Genomic DNA, 12,743 nt, shown 5'->3' on the forward strand with positions numbered 1-12,743 from the left:
CTCGGCCCCCAAAGCCTGCCTTTCCCTCCACTGCAGTGTTGCAGGAGCCTGGCCAGAACCCCGGTCCTCAGGGTCCGCAGGGACCTGGGCCCCCGGCTCTCTAACAGGGTGGTGAACAGGGTGAAATGGGTGTGACAGGGTGGGATGTGGCCTCCCGGGATGTGCAGGGGGGCCCTGATGGGGTCCCTGGAGCTCTGCCGCCCACGCAGGGAAGACTAGGGGTGGGGGGGGGTGCTCCAGGCTCAGAGCCAGGACCCTCACTGGCCCAGGAGGTAGGGTGTCCACCCTCACTGGACACAGGGAGCCACCTGCATGAGCCTAAGGGACCACTGAGGACCGCACTGTGGTCTCCAGTGAACGTGTGCACACACATCACACAGGCCACACACGTGCATGGGCACACGCATACACCTGGCACCCAAGCACAGATCACACCACACATGTAACACATGTGCACACAGGATGTGCACATGCCACACACAAGTGCATGCAAATGCACGCACGCCATGACACATATGCACATTGCATGTCACACGTGTGTGCACGTCTCACGCACAGAACACATGCATGCAAATGAAAGCACTCACGTGCACACATCACACGCTGGCACACACACCACACACATGCACACGTGCGCAAGGCCTGTGTGCTAAGGCTGCTCTCCTTGTTCACGCCTCCGGCGTGTTCAGGCTTAAGGCTGAACAGACAGGCGAGGCCTCTCCCTGCTCTGTGACCCACAGGCCAAGGGAGGCCGAGCCCCTGGATTTCAGAGACAGTTAAAGGTCCCACTGGGAGGGCCAGGGTGGGAGGTGGACAGAACTGGCCACATGGAAAAGGACAAGACGATAAGAAAAAACAATTTTATTTCCAGTCTAAGAATGTATTACAAACAGTGTCAGGTTTTAAACATGTGAAGAGCAACAAACGGCTTCAGCCAACAGTGAAGGTACAAAGCGAAACAGTTACAGGTGAGCTGTGTGCGGGACGCAGCCGGCCGGAGCCCAGATCGGACGGACACGGGCCTCGCCTTCCACGGCGGCGTCTGGAATCGTAGCGCGAATGGACAAACCAGGCCACACAGCCAAAATCCATGCAGGCGAGCAGGCCGACCACGGAGGGCGTGGAAGAAGCACGACGCCCGGAGGCGACCCACCGGCAGTGCCTGGGGCCCCTGAATGCGAACGGACGGCCCGAGCCCTGCATCCTCTGGTCCTGACCACCAGCCCTTGGCTCAGCCAGGGGGGCGGAGGGGGGCGCCCGCTGCCCACGCTGTCCCGGGGCTCCTGGCAAGTGACCCCGACCCTGCCCTTCCCCCTGGAGCGCGCAGGTTCAGGAAGCGGCGGCTGTGAGTGAGCCGTCGGGGTCCCGGGGTCCCGAGAGCCAGACCCGCACCAGTCCCCGGGGCCTCCTGAGCCTCAGCGACCCCCCAGAGGACAGACCACCTGTGCACGCAAGCAGGTGAAGCCCCTCGGACACACAACGCAACGCGCAGGGAGGTTAGTCTCAGGCTCCTGTGTGACTTGGGCACCTGGTCCTTGGGCTCTGCTGCCCCCGACCCGGCCCCCCACCAGCCTCCCACCTTCCAGAACGCACTTCCAGCTGCGTCCGCGGCCCTCCCTGCAGGCTGGGCCCCCAGGCCGCCCCACCGAGCCCGGTCCCGGCTGCCCCACGGCACGAGGGCAGCCCCACGAGGGCACCACCCACCCCGCAGCCGCCGCCCTCAGGGAGGGGCATTTACCTTCAGTCCTCCGCAGACGGGACACGCGGAAAAGAGAGCCGGAGGGGGCCCCGCGTGGGGAGCGCCCACTTCCCAGGGCTCGCCTGGCCCCGACGGGGCCTCTGTCGCCTGTCCCCGCCGTCGCTCGCCCAGCCAGCCGGAGGGACACCCCGCCGACGGCCGGCCGCCCGAGTCCCCGGCGGCTCCGTCGCTGGCGCTGCCCTGTGTGGCGGGGGGCTGGTCCCGGGCCGCCTGGCGCACGCTGCGCGGCGTGTCGTAGTGCGGCCGCGGCGCCGCCGGCACCTGGTACTCGGCCGCCCCGGGCGCGCAGGCGCACAGGCTGCGCTCGGGTGCCCCGCCTCCCGGCAGGCTGAGCAGGGAGCCCAGCTCGTCGGCCCCGCGCCACACGTCCAGGCTGCTGCCTGCGAAGGACGAGAAGCTGCCCGAGTAAGAGGAGTGGCTGCCCGTGGCGATGCCGCTGTCCGAGGAGCTCTGGCGGCCGACCTCCTGCAGCTGCCGTGGCCGCAGCGGCCTGGGGGGTGGCCTCGAGGCACCCGCTGCGGCCTCCCCGGGGGCCTGGGCGGCCGCCAGCCCGAGACCCTCCGGCGACACGCCCACCGAGGACGGGGACGGCTCTGGCCACGGCGCGAGCCGGCTGCTGGCGCTGACGTCCGAGTGACTGGCCTCTGACGACGAGCTGGACAGGCTGCGGTCGTCCCCTGAGCGGAGAGTCGGGGGCTGAGACTCCTGTGGGGCTCGGCTGCCCGGGGTGGGCTGGGGAGCCTCGGTGGGAGCTGACGTCTAGTCCCCGCACGCCCCCGCCCTGCTGAGGGCCTGCGCTCTCTAGTCTCCAGTCGCCACCCTGGGACGGCTCACCCACGCCCTGCCTGGACCTCCACGCCCAGTGTCACCCAGGACGGCCCCTTCGTCCACACCAGTCCCCTCCCTGCCGTCCCCCTGGGAACCAGACGTGAGCCCCTCCTCCAGGAAGGTGGCGGCCCGTGCACACCTGAGCCCCCGGCTCTAGGGGCCTGGACGGAGAGGCCGCCGTCCCCACCCTGCACCCGTGGGACTGGCGACAATCGCACAGGACAGAGGGCCCGCAGAGCTCCCCCGCCTCTGGCCCAGGAGACCCCGGTGCAGCCCCCCACCCCCCAACCCCCGGGAGCTGCAGCGTCCCCTCGAGGGGCTGCCGGCCCTTTCCGTCCGTCTCCCCGCGAACCGCAGCAGCTGAGGGGCCTCGCTCCCAGCAGCCAGCACCCCTGAGCCTTCTGTGTGGGCACAGACGGTGAAGCCATAGCCTCACCAGGCCACACCCCGGTGGCTGGGAAGGAATTCAAACCCAACCCGCCAGCCGGCACCCATGGCGGCACCATGCTTACAGTCAGCATCCAAGCCAGAGCGAGAGAACGAATGGACGAACAGAGGGAGGGGCATGAATGAACGAACAGGAGCTGGGAGGCTGCCTTAAAGGGGCAGCCCCGGCCCCAGGGCCGCTGGCCCTCCCTCACGGCCCAGGCCATGGCCCTACCTGCGCTGCCCGGCCAGCCGGAGTGGGAGAGGAGGCTGAGCCGCTTCTCCAGCTGCAGGGTTTCCAGGGCCTCCTGGGCCACTCGCTCCTCCACGGCAGGGCCCCCGGGGCTCAGGTCTGCAGCAGAGAGGACAGTCAGCCAGGAGGCGGCCCCAGCCCTGTCCCAGCGGCCCACCCACTGCTCAGGACATCACAGTTACCCCAGCACTGCCAGGGCCGTGCGGGCCTCGGTCCAGTCACAACACCACGACACAGCCCCTGGGAGCCCCAGCTCCTCCCCACGCCAGCACCCCAGCTGCCAGACACCAAGCTCAGGGCACCCAAACCACCCCCGTCCAGGTCCCCGGCCATCATCCTGTGTCCTGGGCCCAAGGACAGCCCCCCCGACCGCCAGCAGATGTCCCGTGCCCCAAAGCGGGCAGTCCCTGCAGGGGGTCAGGACACTGGCACACCCTCCTGCTGCTGGTGAGGCAGCAGGGCGCTGGCACTGGACGAATTCACAGCCCCACCACTTGCCCTCCCTGAACCTCACAGCCATGACTGCAAAATGTGGGAGCAGAGATAGTGCACGCCACGTGCCATGGGACCAAGGTGGGAATGCACAGGACACGCCTGGGGCAGGGTGGACCCCGGAACTCTAACTTCTCCCCTTCCCCCTCCCCACTGTATGTGAGGCAGGTCCTGCCTCTGGGCCTTGGTGTCCAAGTGGGTCTGACCGAGCAGCGGTCAGCTTGAGAAGACACCCCCAAATCTCAGAGTGTTAAGGCTGCTGACCCCGTGGAGGCCACATCTCAAGAGTCCCCAAAGATCACAGGCTTCAACACGACACCGGCCAGGCTCAGCGAGCAGGGACCCACCAGCCCCGTCTACACCCTTCTTGCTGTCCACACCCCAGCTGTCCACACCCGCCCCATCCACGCCAGCCCCCTTCCGATCCCCGCCACCCACACCACTACTTGCGGCTGCAATGCAGGAAGCCGCCAGCAGAGGGCGCTGCCGCACCACCCAGCAGAGCCCGGGCGGCGAGGCTCTGGTCACAGGAGCTGCCTCCTTCCTCCCCACCCCGCCCCCCCGGGCCCGCCTGGGGGGTTGCGGGGCTGAGGGGCCCACGCTGGGAGAAAGGGGACCTGGCACGTCGCCAGCCCCTGCCTCCCTAGGAGGTCCATCTGCCCCCGACCCGGCTATGGTGCCCACGCAAGGAGGCCACGGATGTGAGCTCACTGACCACCTGATGCCCAGCCACAGGTCTTGGTCTCCCACCTGGACAAGGGGACAAGCACTGCCTCACTGGGGCGAGGGGAGTATCGGTGACCCTGGGTACCACCCACCCGGAGGGCCTCGGTCAAAGGAAGCTGCAATGACAAGGACCATCCTTTGTCCCTCCCATGGGCTTGGGCCTCCCCGCCCTCCCCGAGGGGAGGGCTGACCTCACCCTGTGGGAGGAAGTGCCCAGGTAGCGTGGCCCTCCGCGGTCCAGCGCCATCCCTGGTCCAGGACTCTTGAAGAGCAGTGTCCCAGCCTCAGCCAGGGAAGTGGGAGAGAAGACCAGGCCAGCTCATGCAGCCCTGGCACCTACCAACCCGATGCGCTGAGACCCCAGCTCACAAGGAGACTTCCAGCCCGAACTCTGGCTCCCACGGAGCCAGTCCTGACCTCAGCGACCTCAGGCGAGGGCCCCGCCCAGGTCTGGGAGACGGGCCGGCTCGGAAGGTCTTCGGGTTCCCGGGCTCGGGCCTCTTCCTGGTCCACCTGGTGCAGCTACAGTAATTGTCCCAACCGGAAGCCTCGGCCTCTGAGCGTCCCAGCAGCTCAGACCCCGTGGAGGAGGGGCTGTACGGGTGCGAACGCCCCCTGGAGCCTGAGATCAAGCAGCCCACCTGACCCTCCCGCCAGGCCAGGCTCCCCACCTCCGGCACCCACCTGGGAGAACAGGCCGCAGCCCAAAGGGGCCCTTGGTCGGGGAGATGCCGCGGACAATGCAGTCGAACAGGAAACTGATCTGCTCTCCCTCGGCCGAGGACAGGAAGAAGACCCCAGCCCCTGCAGAGGGAGGACAGACCCTGGTGTCAGCCTGGCCAGAGCTCGGGTCGGTGGGGCCCCTGCAGGGTGGGCTCAGGGCCGCTGGGTGGGGATTGCCCACAGAAGCCTGAGCCAACCCGTGAGACCTCCCCCCGAGCACCGCGGCGATGTCCCCACGGCACTGTGGTGACGTGAGCCATCCCCGAGCACCGCGGCGATGTCCCCTCGGCACTGTGGTGACGTGAGCCATCCCCGAGCACCGCGGCGATGTCCCCTCGGCACTGTGGTGACGTGAGCCATCCCCGAGCACCGCGACGATGTCCCCTCGGCACTGTGGTGACGTGAGCCATCCAGGAGGCCCAGCCACACCCCGGCTCTCCCAGGCCTGAGGGCACCATCCCGGCCCGAGTCCCGGCTGCACGGCATCAGCAAGGTGGGAGAGGGCGTCCTGCCCGCTGGTCCCGGCTGTCAGCCATCTCTCGTCTCCCGGGCTGGCGTGAGGAGCTGGGGCGACTTCTGGAGGATGGGTGTCACGGAGGAGGCCAAGGAGGGCATCCCGGCTGCATGGAGAGCCCAGCAGCCCCTCCCTCTGGCCCACGCTCCTTTGAGGGGTGGGCGGCCGGTGCACATCCAGGAGGGCGGCTGCGAGACCTGGTTTCCTCACCCGGGCTGTGGTGAGGGGGAGCTGGCAAAACACAGGCGGTGGCACCTGCCCTGCAGACGAAGCAGCCTGGCCCACTCAAAGCCCCTCCCCTCTTCCTGGGCTCGTTTTCTGGGTGGGGGGCACTGGAGCCCCTCGTGCGCAGTTGCAGGGCTGAGACCCAGCCTCGGGGCTCCCACCCACAGAGGTGATAAAAGACACGTTTACGTACTGAGATACGGGAAAGTCATCGTGGCTTATACACGAGTTCACTTGAATTCGATGCTAACTAAATAGCCTATTTGTGGTCTATCAAATTGTACATCTGCTTTAATTATTAGAGAAAAGGGCACGTCCACCCGCAGTAAAGACGGTCCATGTTAAACATAAAGATTAAATAAATGCCCCTCCTCCTGGGCACCAACGCTGCTCCTCCTTCGACGGTAAGCCTCCCTCCCAGGTGCCAAGGCCACGCTGACTCGCTGTGTACGCGCTGGTCTGTTTTTTTATTTTTATTATTTTTTGAAACCTTGAAGAAATGTCACCCTGACTTCTTTGATGTTCTTTGTTCTGACAAGATATAAAACTGTGCTGAAAGCCCTGCTTTTCCGGAGTCGTCTGGGAAGCAGGTTGCCGGGCTAGTCCTCAGTGTGGCTCCGATAAAACTCTTTTCTATTCTTATCATTGATGGTTTATTGATTATTTGCGTTGACAGAGGGGAGGCCCGGCTGGGATCCCAGCCCAGGGGGCTCGGGTGGAGGGGGCACGTGGGCCTGCAAGACGCCAGGGCGGAGAGCGGCCGCAGGGCCCTGCGCTGGGCCGGAGCCCCGCCAGCGTGAATGAAGTCCCGCGGCCGAGTGAATGGGGACACCGGGTCACGGGGGCTGGATGCCCGGCGTGGTGTCACCACACAAGAATCCCTCGGTGCCTCGCCCTCCTCCCTCTGCCCGGAGAGAGGCCTGCTCCCTCTGGAAGGAGGGTGCCCGGGGGAGACGGGGAAGCGGCACACTAAAACCGTCCTGGTCACGCCCGCCGGCACCGAATCCCAGGGACCCGGGCCAGTCCCACACGTGGCGAGGCCGCCGTGCCCCTGGGCGGCCACCAGGGCCCAAACCGGTGACGCGCCTGCTCGAGAGGCGAGGAAGCGGACGCCCAGAGAGGGGCCATGTCCTGGCACCACGGAGCGTCTGACCAGAAGCAGAGCCAGGCCCACCCTGGGGGCCCCCAGGGGCACCCACGAGGCTCGCTGCCCGGAGGGGCTGGGTTGGCGGGTGGTCCCTCCCAACCTAGAACTCGAGCCCGGGACCTTGGCCGATGGCAGGCGGGCGGGGAGGAGGCCCCGTCCCGGCCACCCCTGCTCCCCGGGGCCAGGCCTCTAATCCGGAGCTTACGGTCAGCTGGCAGAGGCCTCGGCACAGTCAGTCCCCCGACTATAAAAAACCACATTACGGGGGGAGCGGAGCCGGTGGCATTCCACGGGCGTCTGTGAGCTCGCGAGCCTGAGCCGGCCGCCACCCAGCGTCCGCGGCGGCTCCAGGGACTCCTGTGGGGGGACGTGTGTCTCTGGGGGGCCGCCTGAGCCTCACGACCAAGGGACAAGGCCTCCCGGACCCAGCGGCGACCTCTTGCTGCCCCGTGGCTCTCCCCCCGACCCCAGGCTTTGGGGGCAACAAGCTCCCTAAGTGTGCCCGGCCCGCCTGCCACACCTCCCCCGGGGCGGCCATCCCCCTCCACCACTCCCCTCAGTCACCCGTAACACCCCTTCGCCTGGTGAGACTCTGCTCGGGGAACATGGCCTTTCCTGACCCCTGACCCCTGACGGTTCACCCGGTGATGCTTTCAGGGGACACCTCCTCTGGGTCAGACCCCGCGACCCTTTACCTCCTGGGTCTGATGCTGTCCCGGCCGCCAGGCCCAGCACCTTGAGGCAGGACCACTTCTGAGTCGTCCGCAGTCCCCTGTGTCTAACCCAGGGCCAGGCGCCCAGGAGACCCCCGCGCTCAGTGTGGATGGAAAGGGGGGCGTGGAGGCAGCCAGGCCCCCTCCCCTCCCCACGGAAGGGCTCCCCGCATTTCTTGTTTGCTTGTCTGTTTTGGGGGAGGGGAGGCAAGCTAGGGCCTGGACCCGTTTTGCCACGTTGTACCGGTGTGGTCACTGTCACGACGCCCCCCCTGCCTCCTCTCATCCGCGTCCGTGAAGCCTCCACCCCGAGGCGGGGCCGCTCCCCTCTCCCGGGGTCTGCGCCACAGGAAGTAACCGAGGGACGCTCCTTTGGGTTTGGGGCCGAGGTCTTAGGGGCTGGAGACCCCCACGTTTGCTCTCTTGGAACCAGCCACCCTGTGAGAAACCCGTCTGTCCTGCTGGAGGGCGAGGCCCCGGAGGAGAACTGAGGCGTCCCGGCCAACAGCCAGCACCAGGGCCCCAGGCCGTGCCTGAGGCCACCCACCAAACGCCACTGCCCGAGTGACCCCAGTGCACCATGTGGCGCAGAGAGAGCCCTGAGGGCCCTGCCCAGACCACTAACCCACAGAATCGCAAGCCATGAAACAGCACTAAGTTTGGGGTGTCTGTCCCGCAGCAATAAGTAACATGGGAAATTAACAGACGGAGGAGAGAGTCCTGCGGAGCAGGAAACAGCCGCCTGTGGGTTCACGGACACAGGCGCTGTGGATCCTCAGGGGTGCAGCAAAACTCGCCCGCGTTATAAATATCTCCAGTGGAAAAGCATCGTGTTCAACTCAAAGATTCTCCAGCCGTGAGAAAGAAAAGCCTTCCTTCAAACGCTCAATGAGCCCAGTTAGATCCCGGCCGATTCCCATCTGAAGTTAGTCTTTAATCTCCAGTGTCCAGACCTTTGCCACTGGACCCTATTAAGAGCTCAGTCCCCGACTCCTCAGAGAACAAGCATTCCACCCTCTGCTGACAAAGACCCCACAGTGAAGTCCAGTCGAGGACAGAGTCTGAAGGCGTTGGAGGACTTTCCTGCTGAGAAGTTTCTAGAAAGCTCAAGTCCAGACAGCACTGATTATCAGTCAGAAAGTTGGCACAGCTAACTGAGCCCCTTGGGATATTATTTTGCAGAGAGTTTCCTAATAGAGTAAAACATCTAGTAATTAATGTTTCATTAGTCTCTGCCCTTATTTGGGGAGAAAGAAGCAAAGTTCAATGAAATAAGTTCATTCGAAATGAAGTTTTAAATTTCACCTGTTCATTTCATACCCACTAGGAGGACTACTATTTAAACAACAAAGAAAAAGAAAACTAAAACGAAACCGAAAACAAGTGCCGGTGAGGATGTCAAGAAACTGGGCCCTTCGTACACCGTTGGTGGGAATGTAAAATGGGGCAGTCGTGTGGAAAACAGTGTGGCAGATCCTCAAAAAATTAAACAGAGAACCACCATCTGATCCAGCAATTCTACTTCTGGGCACACACCCAAAAGAATTAAAAGTAAGGTCTTGACGAGATATTTGCATACCCATGTCCATAGTACCATTCATTCACAATAGCTAAAATGCGGAAGCAATCCAAGCGTCCCTCGACAGATGGATGGAGAAACAGAATGTGGTCCATCCATACGGCGGAATCTGATTCAGCCTTAAAAAGGAAGGGAATTCCTGCTACACCTGCTACAACGTGGATGAACCCTGAGGACACTACGCTGAGTGAAACAAGCCGGTCACAAAAGGACAAATCCTGCATGATGCCATTTATAGGAGGTCCCTAGAGTCACCAAACTCAGAGACAGAAAGTAGAATAAAGGGTGCAGGGCTGGGCGGGGAGAGGGGATGGGGAGAGAGTGTTTAATGGGGACAGGGCTCGGGAAGATGAAAAGATTCTGGGGATGGTGGTGGTGATGGGGGCAGAACCACGTGCGTGAATGGGCTCACTGCCACTGAACTACATGCTAAAAGTGGTTTAAATAGTACATTTTGTGTTATGTGTATTTTGCCACAGTAACACGAAAACAAACAACAACTCCTCCGGGAAGCAGGCTCTGTCCCAGCCTCGAGCGAGCCATCTCCCCACCCTCTTCAGCCCCTCCCATCCCCATCCGGGCAGGAGGCAGCCACGAAGTGCAGGCACCTCACATCCTCACGGCCGCTGCTAAATGCCAGCCGCCTGCCCCGACAACACCGCCTGCACACACAGCGGGCATCTCCCATTTGGAGATGTGGGATGAGGCTCGCATGCCATCACGTCCAGATGGTCCCAAGAGGCCACCCTGCAGGTCCCCAAGGACAGGAGGACACACGGCGCCTGCTTTTCTGCCTAGGAGGAAACAGACTGAGGCAAAACACCCCAAAAAGGAATCCCCGAGTCTGCTGAGAGCTGAAAAGTGTCTGGTCCTGCCCCACTTAACCCCAGTGCCAGGCAGGTGCTGGGCTGGCTGGCAGCACAGCAGGGCACGCAGTGTGGAGTCAGGTCCCCCCAGGGCCAGGCCTCGGCTCCACCACACTCAGAGGGACAGGCCAGGGCAACTCATGGACAGCTCCGTGCCTCAGTTTCCCTGTCTGTAAAATGGCGATGTGCACACACCACATAGGGTTGGTGTGAGGACCTAGTACCCCACAAAGTATGGGGCCCTGCAGGGGGGTCTCTTGGGGTGACTATCACCCCAGCCCCATCTCTCCCTGGCCCTGTGCAATTGAGGCCTCCCTGGACACCCTGAGTGTCACCTCCCTGGACCATCCCCGTGTGCAAATGCCATAGTGGAGTACAAAAGGGTGACAGATTCCGGGCCCAACTCCCACCCCCAGAGCAGAGACTTCGGGGCAGAGGGCTGAAATCAACCACAAACGTGTCAGAAATGTGACAGGGGCCCTAGACCCCAAGGGGAGACTCAATCTCCAAGTATAAACCTGAACAGGTTCTCGACGGGGCCTCTGCACGGGCTGCAACCCTGCCTGGGACGCCTGCCCCACCCCCATGGGCAAAGCACTGCACCGCTCAGCCCAGGCCCACCCTGCTGGGACCCTCGCCTCACCTCGCCCTCCTCCCCGCCCACCCCAGGCTGGCCCTCCCTCCCTGCCCCTCTCACTCACCGCCTTAACATTCCTGAACCCACAGGCCCTGCCCACCCGCCCAGCTGCTGCCCACAGCAGGACCCTGCCTCAGCGGGACCACATCTCGCGCCCACTCACGGCCCCTGCCTCCATCCCGTCTGCACCCTGGGGCCACAGTTATCGCCTCAACACATCTGTGGGTGGCACCGTCCTGCTCGAGCACTTTTCATGGCTCCCTGCTACCCTGGGAACACAGTGCAAGCTCTGGTCCAGATTCCTCCTCTTACCTCACCTCTGCCACCCCGCACACACTGTTCCCGTCACCCAGCCGCGCTTAACGTACGGCTGGAGCTCCTTTTCTCTTCCCCCCAGCCCTCCCTACCTTCGGCGGCTGGGCCAACTCCTATTCACCCTGCAGAGGCCCCACTCAGGTTCACCTCCAGAGGGCCTCCCCAACGCTCCCGGGCTGGGGTCTGTGGCCCTCCCCGGCTCCCCTCGTGCCCCCGAGGATTCTAAACGCCTTCTGTCCTCTCACATAGGCTGAGTCTTCCTAGCCGTGTGCTCCCAGCTCCAACCCCTCACCCAGTGCAGGCCACAGAGAAGCCCCTGAACACATTCCCTCCTCCCCAAGATTCCTGGGCTTCAAGACCAGGGCTCCAGCAGTTCCAGCGAGACCAGCATTTGGACCACAAAGGCCCAAAAGAGGCACTTAAGGGCTTCTCAGAGCGGGACAGGCGTAGCAAGACGGTCCCTCCCTAGTTCAGAGCTTCATCCTCTACTCACATATAAGAATCATTTAAGGGCTTCCCTGGTGGCGCAGTGGTTGAGAATCTGCCTGCCAATGCAGGGGACACGGGTTCGAGCCCTGGTCTGGGAAGATCCCACATGCCGCGGAGCAACGGGGCCCGTGAGCCACAACTACTGAGCCTGCGCGTCTGGAGCCTGTGCTCCGCAACGGGAGAGGCCGCGACAGTGACAGGCCCGCGCACCGCGATGAAGAGTGGCCCCCGCTTGCCGCAACTGGAGAAAGCCCTCGCGCAGAAACGAAGATCCAACACAGCCAAAAATAAATAAATAAATAAATAAATAAATAAATAAATAAATAAATAAATAAATAAATAAATAAATAAATAAATAAATAAATAAATAAATAAATAAATAAATAAATAAATAAATAAAAAGAATCATTTAAAACTGCTCACTGCACCCCAAGGGGCTGACAGGGTGGCCTGGACCCCGAGGAGCCGGGAGAAGGAGAGGGGAGCGGGCTGCACAGACTCAGGGGCCGGCCTTGGACTCCCGCCCTCCACCACCTGCTGAATTCCTCCGCATCCGAGGACCCCGATCCTTGTGTCCGCAGCCGGCTCCTATGGATGTGGAAATGCCCTTGAAGTGCCCTTGACAGGACCTGCCAATGTAAAGGACGGGGACTTCCTCGGGGGCCCCTCATCCTAGAAACTTCCATTCATGCTTAGGCCCTGTTCAAATGCCCCCTGGCCCTCTCCAAAGCCCTCCCTGGGCTCCAGGCCCCGGACAGACCCCCCCCTCTCCCAGGCCCACCATTCTCCCTGCCTGCTGAGTCTGTTGGTGGGGAAGGGCCCCCAAATCTCTGTGCCACCCTCACCAGCATGCCCTGCCCCTGCCCTGCAGCCCTAAACACACACAGTGGGCCGTGACCACCCCAGAGACAGAGAATCGGGCCACGCTGGGGGACCTCAAGCTCCCGGCCACCAAGCCCAACCCCCGTCCGAATAATCTGAACAGGCTGCCGTCCATGTGGAGGCCACACAGAGGACACGTCCACCCACGCGGTACCCAGAGCCACACGGA

General features: G+C 63.1%; 1 protein-coding gene across 6 annotated transcripts in view; it reads right to left on the reverse strand.

The window, feature by feature from the left end:
• The window catches only part of DOK7 (docking protein 7), a 35,009-nt gene that overhangs the window by 6,360 nt on the left and 15,906 nt on the right, over positions 1–12,743 (reverse strand). For 5 of the 6 annotated variants that reach the window (XM_036853790.1, XM_036853793.1, XM_036853788.1 and 2 more), the window contains exons 5-7: positions 5,169–5,288; positions 3,249–3,365; positions 1,739–2,436 (exon numbers count right to left, since the gene is read on the reverse strand). In XM_036853790.1, the coding sequence (XP_036709685.1) occupies positions 1,739–2,436; positions 3,249–3,365; positions 5,169–5,288 (935 nt within the window). Of the gene's footprint in view, positions 1–844; positions 2,437–3,248; positions 3,366–5,168; positions 5,289–12,743 lie in introns of those variants that run through there. The other variant, XM_036853791.1, reaches the window with a different exon arrangement.

This window comes from Balaenoptera musculus, chromosome 5 (genome assembly GCF_009873245.2).
Source record: "Balaenoptera musculus isolate JJ_BM4_2016_0621 chromosome 5, mBalMus1.pri.v3, whole genome shotgun sequence".
NCBI lineage: Eukaryota > Metazoa > Chordata > Mammalia > Artiodactyla > Balaenopteridae > Balaenoptera > Balaenoptera musculus.